At 56.2% G+C, this 11,999-nt stretch overlaps 1 protein-coding gene across 2 annotated transcripts in view; it reads right to left on the reverse strand.

Annotated features, from left to right (window-relative positions):
- RBM19 (RNA binding motif protein 19) overlaps positions 1–11,999 on the reverse strand; it is a 63,160-nt gene that overhangs the window by 1,243 nt on the left and 49,918 nt on the right. For both annotated transcript variants that reach the window (XM_009895426.1, XM_009895425.1), the window contains one exon: positions 6,116–6,236. In XM_009895426.1, coding sequence (XP_009893728.1) covers positions 6,116–6,236 — 121 coding nt within the window. The remainder of the gene's footprint in view (positions 1–6,115; positions 6,237–11,999) is intronic.

The following is an 11,999-nucleotide window of genomic DNA, read 5'->3' on the forward strand; positions in this document are numbered from 1 at the left end:
GGTGGCCCCCACTCCCCTCCAGCCTGCCAAGCTCGGGGGGAGTCGAGGGGGGGCTTCAAGGAGCCACCCCAGGACCCTCCAGCACCTCTTCCCAGTTCAACCATCCGAAGGCACAAGGATGGCTGGTGGCAGCGCAGAAGAAGGTCTCAGCGTCTCCTTCCCCTTTTCTCTGCCCTCCCGGTTCCCACTCCCCCCATCCGACCTCGTGCTTGGCGCTGGGAAACGCGGTCTCAGCACCCAAATCCACAGCAGGGCAGAGTTTGTCCCCCACCTGCCACCCCTTTCCCCACCAAACCCCGACGTGCCCCATGGGGAGAGCCCGCAGGGAGGCGATGCTGGGGGTGGCAGGATGCTGGATGTGGGGTGCTGGGTGCTAACGGAGCATCCCCAAATGGCGCGGCGCACCCCGGGGACCGGCCGTGGCGTGGGCAGGGGGCCGGCATGGCAAACGGTCCCCACCGTGTGCTCCAGATCCACCGGCTCAGCCACAGCGCTGCCGGGGGGGTACCGTGAGCGTCTCCCCCAACCACCTAACAAGGAGGAAAAGGGGGAGGAAAAAAAACCAAACCCAGGAGGGTGGGGAAGCGAATTGGTTCGACTTCCGTTGTGCCGCTCCAAGCTGGTTAAGGTTTGCCCGCTAACGATCCCATTTGCTTCCTTTAAACAATAGCCAAAGCCGGCGGGGGTGGGCCGAGAGGGGGATTACCACGGGATTAGAACGTGGCAGGGTTGCGGATGCCACGCTAATCCTGCAGGGTTTTTACTCTCCGGCTCCGGCATGTGTTTGCATTAGTTACAGATGCTCTCATAAAAAAAAAAAAAAAAAAAAAAAAAAAACAAAAAAAGAAGAAGAAAAAGAAGAAAGGAGAAAAAAAAGGGAGCCCAAAAAGCTGGGAGGTGAGGGTCTGTAACGCAGCCGAGAGGTAAAAGGAGCAGCTTGGGGGTCTGCGGCCAACGGAGGAACAACCTGGGAGAGGGGATGGGGATGGGGAAGACCCTTCCCACGCCGCCGGGGAGGGCATGAGGATGCGGTCCAGAGCGGAGCACACCTTCCCCTGCAAAGCCTGTGCTTCCAGCAGACAACTAAATAACCCGGGGGGAGCCGCAGCGGGGCCCTGCGGCTTTCCACCCACCCACAGCCCTCTCCCAAGACCAGGGGAGGTCTCGCTAGAAACGCTCTCGAGCCAGACCCCCCCTCCCCAGGCATCTCTCTGATTCACCCACCCCGCAGCATCCCCATCCCCTCTTTCCACCCCATCCTTCCTCTTGAAAAAAAAAAACCAACCCCAACAAACCAACCCCAACCAACCAACCCAACCCACGAGTCGTTCCTTCCCCTTCCCGCCTCTCCCGCAAAACTCCCCATCTGTCAATTTAATTCTTTGATCGATGGGAAAGAGCAGAAAAAACCGGCCCGGCACAGCTGGCTTCCCAAGTTAGCCCTGGCAGGATACCGCCAGCCCCGCTGGGGACGGCTGAGTGCAATGTTTGTGAAGCGCAGAGAACACAAGTCAATAGTAATTTAGCTGGATTGGGAGCAAGTACCTTCCCTGCACGGACTGCGAGCTCCCGGGAGAGAGGGAGCACGCGCACGCTGAGGGTATGGCCGCCTTGCTGGCAAATCCTTCCCCCCAGCGAGGCTCGCGGGGCGGGAGCCGCACCGGCAACCGTCGCCCCACGCTGGGCAAGCAAGGGAAGAAAAGGGGGACGGAGCTGCTGGCAGAGCTTTTGTGAGCTGCAGTTAGGCGATGGCGGGGATGGAGGGGACGCGCAGGTCTGCACTGGGGCTCCGGATGCGACCCCGGACTGTTCCCTCCTGCGCAGGGCACGGATGCAGATCCGCCCCTCGCCCCGGGGTTGGCAAATCCAGCTGCAGGGCATCGGGATCCCTTCGGCGCCGTTTCGGCGGAGCCAAAATATCCTCCCTGCTGATTTCAAAGACGGCAGCGATCCTTGTTTTCCCAAGGGAGCACCCCCCCTCCCCAAATGAGGGCCAAGACGCTGCTGGTGGCAGGGTGCGTACATCCCTCGCTGCCCAGATGAAGCATTTGCCATGACCCTGCTCCACGGTATGGGCCGGATTAGAGGCCCCAGTGGCAACCGTTGGCCAACCTTTCCATGGCTTCCCCTTGCTACATTAGAGTAGATAATTTTCTTTATCCACAGCAGCATCAAACCCTCCCCTGTAGCTGGCCAAGCTCCCAGGCTCTCCAGCCACCTTCCAGCAGCAGGTCCCACAGATGAATAATGCATGGTGGGGTGCAACTAAAACTCAAAGAAAGTGGTGTTGGTTTTTTTTTTTTTTCTAATCTAAGACCCTCCTGCCTCAGGATGGAGCGAAGGTACGTGCAGGAAGGAGCCAAAAGACTTAAACCTCTTCCAGACTGTGCTGGAAGGCAGGAGGGCAAGCGCGGGGTGTAGTGTTGTGGTCCCAACCATCAGGGTTGGGCTGTGGCTTCCCTCCTGAAACCATCTCTGGCAGCCGGTGACAACTTCTGGGGTCCTCGCTTCCTCCTGGAGGATTATAAAGACTCCAAACCAGCCATAAAGAATGACCTGAAAAACTACACGAAATGGGAAGGACGCCTATTCCGTTTCATTCCGTCTATTAGACCTATTGAAAAGATGGATCAGAAGTGGTTTGATTGCCAAGACAAACGCCTGCGCGGAGAAGAGATTTAGGAGGCCAGACCTCTCTTTAACCTCACACGTAACAGCAGAGTGAGACCCGGGGAACTGGAAGCCAAATCTCTATCAACGGTGTCTAGAAATAAAGTGCGTAATTGTGGCGGAGCGAAGTCGGTGGCGGGACATACCTCTCGCAGCCCAGGTCCACGCTTTACGAAGGATTTCCTTGCGAAGACAAAAATGATGGGGCTGATACTGGAGCTACTGGGTGAGGGGGTTTTGGCCGCCGCTACTCAAGACCTGAAAGCCCAAGGTGGCTTTTGCAAAGCTGGAGATGAGGAAATCGGCTGTGACGGCAGTGAGACGGAGCAGGATGAACTCACTGGCTCAAGTCAAAGTCACCATCAAGCCCAGGGGAGCGCAGGTCACCGTGTTGTCCCACTGGACCTGGATGATAACAACCCCCCAGGCCTTGTGGCGATCTTCTCACCCTCCGTTAGCACTCTGCGGCCTCTCCTACACACAGATCCACCACGTGCTAACTGTGAAAACATCTGTACATCACTGTTGTGCCCGCAGCAAACCAAAAGCTGCACAGAAAAGAGGAGACGGAAGAAGAAAAAGAAAGGGTTTTTCAAAATACTTCCATTCCAATGGCATAAAACTTGGGAGGAATGTGTCCGAAAATCCCATGAGATGGGCAGTCTCAGTCCTTTGTCCTGCTTTGACACCTTCACCTCTTCTGGTATGTGCAAAGCCCTCAGGACGCTCCCTGGTTGCTTTTATTTCTGGGGAATAACCAGGAAAAGGGCCAGGAGCGGCAGAGGCCACATGTCACCCTGTACCGATGGCAGAGCGCTGCCAACACGGCTTGATACAAACAGGCTACAGCAGGACCAGCCTCTCCAAAGACCTGCACGGGTGGCTTGTGGTATTGGAGGTCTCCGGGTCCAAAAGGATCACAGAAGACTTTCAGAGAAAGAAAAAAAAAAAAAAGAAAAAGACTCTCCCATGGGACAGCAATGCTCAACCCCGCAAAGACATTTAGGGCAGGAAACAAGGGATAAGCCGAGCTGGATGGTGGGATAAAAGCCACCCCATCTAGCGCACTGTGCCTTTCGAAGGCATCTGCCTCCACGTCCTGCTCCTCAGACGCCGCTGGCTGGGCTTGGCTTGGGGACCAACGTGAGGACAGCAGCAGCAGCTTTTGGTGGCAAAGAGCAGCTGAAGACACCAGGGACCTCAGTCTTGACTCTGTTTCCTGAGCCTTGAAGACTCAAAATTACCTTTCCGCTCACATCCCCAGATCCATCCCTTCCTACCTTGAGATAAGGGACCGGAGGGGTCCTGACCACTGCAGCCTGCAAAACTGTGGGAAGACCCTCACAACCACGCCGAGGTGGGAGAGGAAAACTCACGGGGACATCCCCGAAGAGCGCAGGGATGTCTGAACTGCTCCTGCACCTTGTGGGGAAAGGAGGAAAGTGGGGGGGGAAACGGGTACCGGTAGGAAAAAAAGTAGACTTGGTTTCTGGTCAACAGACTCCAGTCTGCACCACCAGTGAAACGAGATGTGTGGTCTCAGCCCGGCTGCTTCGGCAGGCTGAAGGGATGGGGAGGATTCAAGGCAGGGCAGCAATGCTGTGCGTGCTCTGTGTCCTCTCCACCCCGGCTCCGTGCGGGAAAATCAGCCTCCAGCAACGCCGAGGAGGAAAAACACGAAAAAGCATCTCCACGGGGGCTGAAGGCGGAATGGGAGCTGCGGTTTGTCCTTCTTTATCGCTATGGCTTTCTGCACCCCCACAGCAAAAGGGACAGTGCCTGACTCCCTCCCCTCCCCGGGGGCGCTGGGCATCCATGCCAGGAACATCCCGCCTGGAAACCAGGAGAGGGCACTTCCCAAAGACATCAAATCCCACCTGCGAAACTCCAGCCTGCCCTTGCGGTGCGGAGAGGCTGAGTCGTGGGTCCCGGGCGGCAGCCGGCTCCGGGGGGTGCCCGCTAGCGTGGCCCCAGACGGGCTTTGTTATGGAGAGCCGCTTCCGGCAGATCCCGCTCTGCCGCAGGATTAGCTCCCAGCAGTTTCGCAGCGGAGGACGCGCGTGTGCGCCAGAGAGGGCTGAAGCCATTGGATGTTATTTCTCTCCCCTCGAGACGGGCTGGAGCGCAGCGATGACTGCCGCCTTCAATCCCATTTTCGGTCCCTAAAGATGGGGAGCGATAACCTTGCTCCTGTTTTTCAGCCAAGCCCCTGCAGCCAAGGCTGCATCCCTCCTGGCACGTCAAAACGCTCTTCTGCCGCTCTCCCAGAGCCCCCACCTCGGTGAGGAAGACCCTGGACATGGAGGCTGGAGCAAACTCAGACCAAAATCGGGAAGGAAGCTGAGCCTGGGGAAGACAGGGAAGCGACAGAGCTCGCAGGCAGCAGCCAGCACGTGCAGCTACCATAAAGCTGAGATTATTTTTCCCCCCCTAGACTGAGCAGAGTAGAAAGGAGATCCCGAATATAAAAGAGGGTGCACGAAACATCACACCTTCTGCCTTCTCCACCTGGGTGGAGATTCCAAATACGACGTTCCCCCCCCTCCTCCAGCACTGGGTTCTGGGGGGGCACATCCATCCTCCGGCAGCGCCGGTCCTCCCTGCTGCCTCTACACCCAGGCTACTACATACACCTAGACACCGCTGCGCTCTTTTCGGTCTCCTTTTCGGCACCACGCTGGAGATCAGCCCTTGGATCCCAGCTCATCCCGCTTTGCTCCGCACCTCTCCGGTCGTACCCACCCTCAGCCCTTCCACCACCCAACTGCACCTTCCCCAGCTTGTAATAACCAGCGTTGCGCACGCCGCTGCACAAACACGAAGCCGGGTCCCGCTGGAGTCAGGGTGGTTAAATACGCGAGGCTTGCTGCTTTGCCATCAGCGGGGATTGCGACGTGCAGTGCCAGAACTGCTTATGCCAACCCCCCTCCCCGGGCGACGGGCACGTGCGTGATGGAGAGGGGGGACGGGGAGGGGACGCGGGAGGACGAGCATCGATCCCCAGCTTAGCCCACCAGCCCAGGGGAGCCCTTCCTACATAAATATTTGCCAAGCAATGCATTTGTGCCTGTCGATGGCTGTCAATAGGAGCCCGCGGTGCTGTTATCTGCGGAGCTGTCATTCTCGGGAACCTCATCCAAACGGTCCTCTCCACATCTCAACAGCCGGCCAAATTATTTGTCCTTTTTTATCGGCGGGCTGAGTGCGCAGAGGCCGTCCCCGACTACGGAGCAGCTCGGGGTGCGGGCGAAGGGAGCAAAAGCATGGCAGGTGGCATCGAGGTGCCTCGGCGGTGCCGGCAGGCGGAGAGTTAACCGGCTCACGTGCAGCCAGAGAGCTGTCAGACAAAGCCATGGCCTGGAAACCTCCTGCTTCCCCCTTCGTTTCCATCCTCAGGCTCCAGCGTATAACCTGACAGCCCCCGCACAGGATGCTGCTACGTTACCGTGGAAATGATCTGCCGTTTTCCGTCTCAGGGCCTCCACCGTCTCCTCCGTGTCTGCCCACTCCAAGACCAGCCTCCGGCCGTACAAAGTGGGTGCTGGGCACAGGGCGTTGAACGCTTTCTGCAGAATTAAGAGGGGGAAAAAAAAAAAAAACCAAAAAGAATTAAGGGAGAAAACAAACCCAGGCTCACATGAGGAAAAGCAAAGATGCCCCTCCCTCTGCCCTGAATCTAAAAGGCCACCGGAGAACATCCTACTTGGAGCACTTTGCTCCGATGGGGCAGGATTCATCACCATCAGCGGCTTTGACTCGGTCATTTATCTTCTACGTACTTGCAGCAGAGCGAATACCCGTCGCCGTTCCTGCAGGCTGCTGCTGCTCGCCGGGGAGCAGGCGGCAATCCAGCAGAGCGAGCGGCTCAAGGTTGGCTGCAGCCTCGCGTCGCCCTGGGACCGCACCTGAGCCGGGAAAGCCGCAGCCTGGAAAAGCTGTGGAGGTTTGGGGCAGCGCTAGGTGGGTCAACGGCGACTCTCCACCCACCCCGTCCTCTGCTGGCACGCGGTAAAGCCCAGCTCCAAGGCGTCGAGAGGGTGCGTTCTGCTCAGGGGCTACGAGGTTGGAGAAGCCCAAGCTCGGCGGGGAAAGCCGCCTTCCTCTCGCCAACCGTTTGGTGGCCACGGTGGCAGCACATGTGGCAGAGCCAGAAGGCAACGCAGACGTCCTCTTCTCTTTTTGCCCGCGGTGGTTTGCTGTGTTATAGAAATCCAAAGGTTTCCTTATCCTTCTATTCTGCTTAACAACATCCGTACAGCTATCGTCTCTTGCTGACATCGAATACCACCAGCGTGCCGGCCAGCACAGCAGCTCAGGTGGCTTTCTGTATCTGTAGGCAACCAGCAGAGGTATTCAGGATGCAGCTACTCGACCCAGGGAAGGTTGACTTTGTCCTCATTTCCCACAGACTTCCAAGGAAATCCAGGACTGAGCAGGATCGGGCCCAAAATGCAAATAAACAAACACGCCGCTCAAATATTTTCATCCCCAGAGGCACCCGAAGTGCTCCACGGCAATGCGACACGTGGCTGGGCACAGGGGTGGAGAAAAGGAGCCCAAAATGCTCTTTTAAAGACGCCAGCTAAGGCTGGGATTACGTAGGGTGATAAGCTCTCAAACCCACATCCCTGGAACAAATACGACGGCTATAGGACCACATAAACACATCCCGCTGCCCAACGGGGACGTGTCCTCCCATCTGATGAGACCCCCAGAGCAGCACAGAGGTTGCCCTGGAGAAGCTCGGACCTCTCCTCTGAGCCGTTTGCCAAACTGCAATTTTGATCCATCACGGTTGTCCCCGAACGTCACATCCCTGGGCAGAGCGCCTCTTCCCACAAGGGGCTTTGGCTGCCCACGACCCCTCCTCGGCAGCCAGGACCCTCAAAAAAAACCCCCCCACTTCCAGTGACCAGCACTCAATAGCCTGCCTCTTCCCCTCTCTCCGACTCCCTTTCGCTCATATAATTCTCATCCAGTACAAAAAAGAGACACGAGGAGCACCAGCTCCACCTTCTACCGTAGCATCGCTGCGATTCCCCGCCTTCCCCAGCTCCCCGGGGCTGACCCCGGCGGGGCACCGTCCCTCCTTTTCGGGGGACTGCGTTCCCCTCGGAAGGGCTGCAAGCCTGGCTGGTGCTTTTGCAGCTACAGCTGGTTTTATTTGCCGCTGCTGTTGTTTTAAAGGCCTATTTTCACTTGGAATGGTATCCAATTAGCAGAGCAATGTGTCGGCTTAAATAAACACTCAGGGGGAGGTGGCAGTAGGGAGTTGTGATGGCTGTTTACGTTGGCACAAAGAGCCATTTCCAAAGCCTGGCAAACAACTGCAGCTCTAATCGCCGGGTCTCATTTGTTAATTTATACTTTTTAATTTCTCACTTCCCACGGCACGAGGAAGAAGGAGGTTGGAAGACGGGATACGGCTCCCGGCAACCTCGCTGCGCCCCGCAGCGGGTGACGGTGGAGGGCAGACCGTGCCGACCGCGTCCACCGTCACGGTGCAAAGCGCGGCGCTTGGTGGGCTTTGACTCTCGAAGCTGCTTGCTCTGCCACGTCCTCCTCGTTGCAGGATCGCTTCCACACCACGCTGGGCACACACGGGGTGAGCGCGGGATGAGACATCCTTTAGATTTGCTGGGATCACTGGGAAAGGTCGTGGAGCAAAAGGGAAGGCAAGCATAGACTCATAGAATGGTTTGGGTTGGAAGGGACCTTAAAGATCATCTAGTTCCAACCCCGCTGCCGTGGGCAGGGACACCTCCTGCTAGACCAGGCTGCTCAAAGCCCCGTCCAGATGCTGCCATCACATTGCATTGCATGGAAGAAACCCACTGGGAGAGGCACATCTGCCAGCAGCTTGGTGACGTTGGCCCTTTCCAGCTGAACACACTCCCATAATGAGCTGGTTTCCACCGGGGATGAAGCAAAGCTGGGGATGCCGAGGTGGGATCACAGAGATCCTTCCAGCCCGGGCAGGAAAGGACGTGCTGGGACCTCTGCTCCCCACGGCCCCGTCTCCCAGATGGGCTCCCGGAGCGGGGGCTGAAGAAGAGAAGCCGCCCATTTCAGGGGAAAAACACGCGAGCGTCGCTTCCTTTGGAAAAGAGCTAAGAAATAAAACCTAACTTTTCATTGCTCTGAGAGGAATTAAGGCTTTTTCAGAGAGGAAAAAAACACACCGATGATTTAAAAGACAAAGGGATGAAGGGGAGAAATGCCATCCCCATACATCCGCACCGCTGGAAATCTTCCAGCGAGAGGAGGAAATCTGCCGCCGCTGCTATTCCAAATGGAAAGACAGGTCGGGGAAGAAACTATGTTTTAATCACATGAGAAATACGAAACGAGGACAAGCAGGGTGGCTTTCAAAGAAAGGGGGGGTTGGAAGCAGGAGTTATCCTTGGGGTGTAGCTCTTCCCCCCTCCCCGAGGATCCACCTTCGCTGGACACCTCCTTTGAAGAGCAAAGCATCGCCCGGCCAGAGGTTGGTTTAGTTGTAGCCGAACTCGGGATAAAGAGAGCTGTGGTGTCTGCTCACCCGAGAGAGAGACTCACCGGAAAAGACCTCTAATTACGACGGCTTCGCATCATCCGACACCTTTAGGAAAAGGGGAGCCTCCACCACGCAAGGCTCGGTACCCTTAAATGCCAAAAAAGGATTCCATTAAAGCCGCTGCTTTTGGTAATACACCCACTGTCAGGTAACACCGAAAGAGCCCCGGCAAACCTCCTCGCAGGTCTCTTTTGCTTTCCAAACGCTTTCGGGGTTGCATGAAAACCCTGTGCACCTCCTGCCCTTAGAAAACAGGATGCCAGTACGCTTCAAAATGACATTTCTGAACCTTCCTGAGTGCAATTTTGCAGAGTTTGGTTCGAGCTCCGCGTCACGGCTCGGTGCGGCAGGATTGCGTCGCTAGCTGCGAGTACGGCTTAGGCTGCGGACGGAGAGGCCACCAGAGCAGGGAAAAGCGGAGAGAGGAAGGGGAGTGGCTGGAAGAGCAGCTTAAAAACCTTTGCGGGCTTCAAAAAGGGGATTTCAAAATTAAGGGGCGGCCGACAAAGCTACGCGAAGGCCAGGCTGCGCGGGGACAAGGCAGACACTGCTCTGGAGCAGAGCCTGCTGCGCCGGGGCGATGGAAAGGCAGAGATCGAGAGACCGGACCACTGCGTCTCTCACCCTGAGCGCTACGGCTCCATCCCTAAATGCTGTATTAATTTGGAGGACAGTGCTGCTCTGCCTATAGATTCCCCCTTGCCCTATTAAATACTCAAGCCAAAGAGCCTCCGGGCTGGAGTCATTAGAGGGACAAAGGGTCAACAACATTAGGAGATTGATAAATTTCCCTTCCTCGCAAGAACCGGCCCCAACAGAGGATGCTCTCTGCGACGCCAGCTGCACACAAGGATTTTTCCTTCCGTGTGCATGCATTTTTAAAGGGTTGACTGTCTTTCCCGAATGGGCAATTTCTATTTGGAGACCAGATGTATTTTTATATCGACAGGGGAGAAAAGCGGAAACTCAGCTTCCAGTTAATAGTTCAAAAATAAAAACAATCCCACAACAATCCTGCACAGGGAATGTCAGGAAACATGTCGAATGGTTAATACTTCCTTAACTGGAGTTAATTTGTTATTGCCGGCGGCTCAAAGTTCCCCTTCTCTTCCCTCAGCTTCCACACACTCCCAGCTTGACCAGCGGGTATGCAAACCCTCTTTGTGAATATCATTTTGTTCCTCCTGTTGCTGTCTTTGACGTGGATTCCTCCCTGTTTCCTGGCTTCGCACGTGCACACGCTGTGATCTGTTAAATGCTCGTGACACAGAAGAGAGAGGGCTGCTAATTTCATCTGATGGCGGCGTAACATTTCCAGTAGAGGTCCATCCATCACCCCGGGAGCCGTCAAACGACCCAAGAGACAGCCCCGCCTGCAGATGTCACCGTGGGAAAGCCAAGGCGTGAGACTGGGGCTCTGAAGGATGAGCACCTCCATCTCTGAAGGATGAGCATCTCCATCTCTGAAGGAAGAGCATCTCCATCTCTGAAGGATGAGTATCTCCATCTCTGAAGGATGAGCATCTCCATCTCTGAAGGAAGAGCATCTCCATCTCTGAAGGATGAGTATCTCCATCTCTGAAGGATGAGCATCTCCATCTCTGAAGGATGAGCATCTCCATCTCTGAAGGAAGAGCATCACCATCTCTGAAGGATGAGCACCTCCATCTCTGAAGGATGAGTATCTCCATCTCTGAAGGAGAAGATGCCACCACCGGCAGCATCCCACGCCCTGCCTGGATGTCACCTCCCCTGCAGGCACGGCTGCCTGACGAGCGCGGTTTGGGCGCTCAGCCCTCCCACAACAGCACCTTTTGGCAGGGCTGGCTCTCCTCGGGCGAGCACCAGGGCATCAGGGGTGGCCCAGGGGATGAAACTCAGGCCGGTGGGACAGGTCTGCCGGGCACAGCAGCGGGGAGTTTGGAGGGGGAGCCCCACATCTCTGTCTCGGCTTTGGAAATGTCTCCATATGCGCTCCCACAGCAGCCGTGATTGCTCAGGGAAAAAGACAAACACGGGAGGTCACGGGCTTTAAATGCCCAACAAAGCCACCCTAACCGTTCTATTACAAAAACATCATGTTTTATAAGATGCTTATAAGCGATTTCCAGATTACCACTCTGAGCAAAAACGTCACTGATAGTCACAGCTATTCAGCTCAGAGGTCTCCAGGCCCACTCCCCTCCTCTCTCATTTCACTTAGCAATAAACTCCGAGCCAATTATGCCCGTGTTTACAATATTCCGGATCCTATTCATCGATACACAGCACATCCTTTTCCAGACGGCCAATGGAGTGTACTTGATGTGCCACTTGTGAGACAATTAAATCCCTCAAAGAGACGAGGGCGGAGAAAAAAAAAAAAAAAAAAAGAGAAGGAAGAAGAGCTGCTTTGCTGGAAAAGAAGAACCTCCCACCCTCTCCAGTGATCTTCCGCAGGGCATCACGGCACGCTCGCCTCCCGCGGGTCCCGCCAGCGTCGAGAGCGGTGGCCGGAGCAAGCGCCCGGCTCTGTCCCCTCCCGCTGCCTGCCGGCGCTCACCAGCCGGAGATGGGGTTCCTACTGTTGACATCTCTATTTGTCCAGCGCAGCTGGAATCAGCCACCGGGTCCCCACGGGGCTGAAGAGAGACTGGATGCAGGTCTGTGCCCCATTTCCTCCAGAAACCAAGCAGAAACGCGGGTGCTGTCTCATTCACCCCCAAACCGGTGGCTGAGCAGCGGTAGAGAACCGGCCAGGTTCCTGGATGCGCCTTTCCGTCAAATGCTTACG

This window comes from Charadrius vociferus, unplaced genomic scaffold (assembly GCF_000708025.1).
Source record: "Charadrius vociferus isolate BGI_N301 unplaced genomic scaffold, ASM70802v2 scaffold1631, whole genome shotgun sequence".
In the NCBI taxonomy this organism is placed as follows: domain Eukaryota; kingdom Metazoa; phylum Chordata; class Aves; order Charadriiformes; family Charadriidae; genus Charadrius; species Charadrius vociferus.